Source organism: Bison bison, unplaced genomic scaffold (assembly GCF_000754665.1).
Source record: "Bison bison bison isolate TAMUID 2011002044 unplaced genomic scaffold, Bison_UMD1.0 scf7180017864236, whole genome shotgun sequence".
In the NCBI taxonomy this organism is placed as follows: domain Eukaryota; kingdom Metazoa; phylum Chordata; class Mammalia; order Artiodactyla; family Bovidae; genus Bison; species Bison bison.
Genome location: NW_011494808.1, coordinates 2,912,426 through 2,915,257, shown reverse-complemented (window position 1 = coordinate 2,915,257; position 2,832 = coordinate 2,912,426). Strand labels below are relative to the sequence as shown.

The 2,832-nt window shown below is 47.2% G+C and overlaps 1 protein-coding gene across 4 annotated transcripts in view; it reads left to right on the top strand.

Annotated features, from left to right (window-relative positions):
- The window catches only part of SLC20A2 (solute carrier family 20 (phosphate transporter), member 2), a 115,035-nt gene that overhangs the window by 68,314 nt on the left and 43,889 nt on the right, over window positions 1-2,832 (top strand). For all 4 annotated transcript variants that reach the window (XM_010846385.1, XM_010846386.1, XM_010846387.1 and 1 more), the window contains 2 exons: window positions 910-1,050; window positions 2,320-2,405. In XM_010846385.1, the coding sequence (XP_010844687.1) occupies window positions 910-1,050; window positions 2,320-2,405 (227 nt within the window). The remainder of the gene's footprint in view (window positions 1-909; window positions 1,051-2,319; window positions 2,406-2,832) is intronic.

The following is a 2,832-nucleotide window of genomic DNA, read 5'->3' as shown; positions in this document are numbered from 1 at the left end:
ACATAGGCTTCTCTTTGCAGTGACTTCTCTTGTGGCACACAGCCTCCAGAGCGCTGCTTCAGTAGATTCATGGGCTTAGTTTCCCCTCGATATGTGGGATCTTCCCAGACCAGGGTCAAACCTGTGTCCCCTGCATTGGCAGGCAGATTCTTAACCACTGGACCACCAGGGCTTTCCTGGTGGCTTAGACAGTAAAGAATCTGCCTGCAATGCGGGAGACCTGGGTTCGATCCCTGGTTTGGGAAGCTACCCTGGAGGAGGGCATGGCAACCCACTCTAGTATTCTTGCCGGGAGAATCCCATGGACAGAGGAGCCTGGTAGGTTACTGTCCATTGGGTCACAAAGAGTCGGACACGACTGAGTGACTAAGCACAGCATGGGACCACCAGGGAAGTCCTAACACTGTGATCTGATGTTTGTATTTTGCCCTCTTTTGTATCGATTAGTATACATAGCCTGTCTCCAGTCTCCTTATGATGCAATCAAAAGATGTTACCTACAGCAGAATCTTCTCTGATACATGGCCTTTCCTGTTTCTCCTTGTTCATTGGTTCCAGTCTCCTGCTTGGTCCTGGCCATACTTCACATCAGAACTCACTCATCACCTGCATCCTTGCTTAAACGTGACAGAGTCAACTTGTAGCTGGCATCAGGCTTTTCTTTTCATACTATCAAAGATTTTCACTTGAATAAATCATCATTATCCCTTCCGTGTTGAAGAACGTTTCTAAAGTTATTTGAGTGGTTTCTGTCGGGACTTTGTTAAGAAACAATCTGGAGACAATTAACCCCAGCGAGGGGTGAGGAAGAAGGACTGTAATTTGGGTTTCTTCCTTCTGTGGCAACCTAATACACTGCACCGTGTCCCTGACTTTCCTCTGTCTTTGTCTCTTGTCTTCAACCCACAGGCTCAGCTGTCTGGCAGCTCATTGCGTCCTTCCTGAGGCTCCCAATCTCGGGGACTCACTGTATCGTCGGGGCCACCATAGGGTTCTCCCTCGTCGCAATTGGTACCCAAGGTGTGCAGTGGATGGAGCTGGTCAAGATTGGTAATTGGCATTTTCTTTTACGTATAAGAAGGAAAGTTTACATTTTCTAGAGTAAGTGTTATTAAAAGTTACCATTATGTTTTTTCCTTTAAATGTTCATGTATGCTGATAATACATTTTCCCTTAAAATTTCTGTTAGCAAAGATGGTGAACTGTTAGGCGGTTCTTTGTTTTTTTGTTTTAAACTCCAGGTGTTCTTATCAAATGCCGCATTGTCATTCAGCTTTGAAAACCAGTGTCTTATCTGCTGTTCACGGGGAGTTAAGAAATTTACCTGGTTGAAATCAGTCTGTAGTCAGAGAAAAGCTTTGGGCCCTTGTCCAGGAGTCAGCGTTCCTGGTGATGGGGAAGTGCGGAAGTGAGGTGCTCACCCCCACTGCATCCAGGAGTCCCCCCTTCCCAGCCTACCGGGTGCTCCTTCTGCACTGCGGGCTGCCCAGTGGGAACTGTTTGGAGAGGTCTGACAGCTTGCTTCCTGCCTCTGACTTCTTCAGCGAGAGGAAAATGCATCAAACCCCATAAGTACCCACATGCCCACTGCGAAAAACACTGTCTCACCCACCTCCGTCGTCTTATGAGTCATAGTGGCCTCAGGACCCCTAGCCTAAACAGACCCCTGACCTGCCAGTCAGGACACAAATGTCCAGAGAACTCACCTGATCCCAGGAAACTCAGATGAACTCCCCGGAAACTCACCTGAGATACTGGGAAGCTCACCCAAGATCCCCGGCTCCTGAAACAGTGGTTCGTTCCGGCTGCACTTTAGAATTACCTGGGAGAGCAATAAAGATATGAGTGCCCAAACCTCTTTCCAAACCTTTGAAATCAGAATTCTGTAGCTGGAGCCGGAGCGTTAACTGGTTTTTGGAAACTCCCGCAGATGTTTCTAGTGCGTGGCCAGAGGCTGCAGAACAGTGCCAGGCTGGCCTTGGAATATGAAAGGGACGGGGCCCCTTTTCAGCTAGCCCCGCAGCTGGCACAGGATGGGGCTCAGTGGGAATCGGAGGAACCGTCTTCAGAGGCCAGAGCTGGGGTGGCCACGTGTGTGGTGGGCTGGAGGAGTTCATGCTTGTTGGGGTGGGGTTTGTGTCTGAGGGTGGAGACCCCCATGTGGAGGTCAGTGGGTTTGTTGAGTTCTGAGTTAAAGGTGAATAATTCTAGGAATGTTTGTTAATGTGTATGCTGTATGTTAGTTACTGCTTTTTATGTAAATAGGACCTGAATTGTGTAGAATTTTAACATTCATTAGATTTTCTTTTAATTATTCAGTTGCTTCTTGGTTTATATCTCCACTGTTGTCTGGTTTCATGTCTGGCGTGCTGTTTGTACTGATCAGAATGTTCATCTTAAAAAAGGTAAGCGAGTTTATTATCTTTTTTAGTTAAGTTTTAGAGCTAAGTTTGGTTCTGCTCAATAAAAATTAATAGTGAGAGGGCTCAGAGGGATAATTACTAAGGCACAGCCCCTGATGTTGGAGTCAGACATTATTATAAAGCAGGCTGAGGACTCGGGTGGCGTGCCCGGGGGCCCCCCGGAACGAGGACTGGACACGAGGTGCCCTGCCCTATGACTTAGCTCACTGGTCAGCATTCCCGGGCACTAATGCTCACGCCTCAAAAAGGAAAGACAATGATTTTGTGACCAGTAAACAGAATAGAGTGAGATAGTGTTACGATTTTGAAACTGCCCAGCACTAAAAACAACTGGAGAATTTTTTTACCCACATGGAAGGTATTTTCTGTTTTCTAATGGAGAAGGGAAGCATGAGACACTGGACTTTTT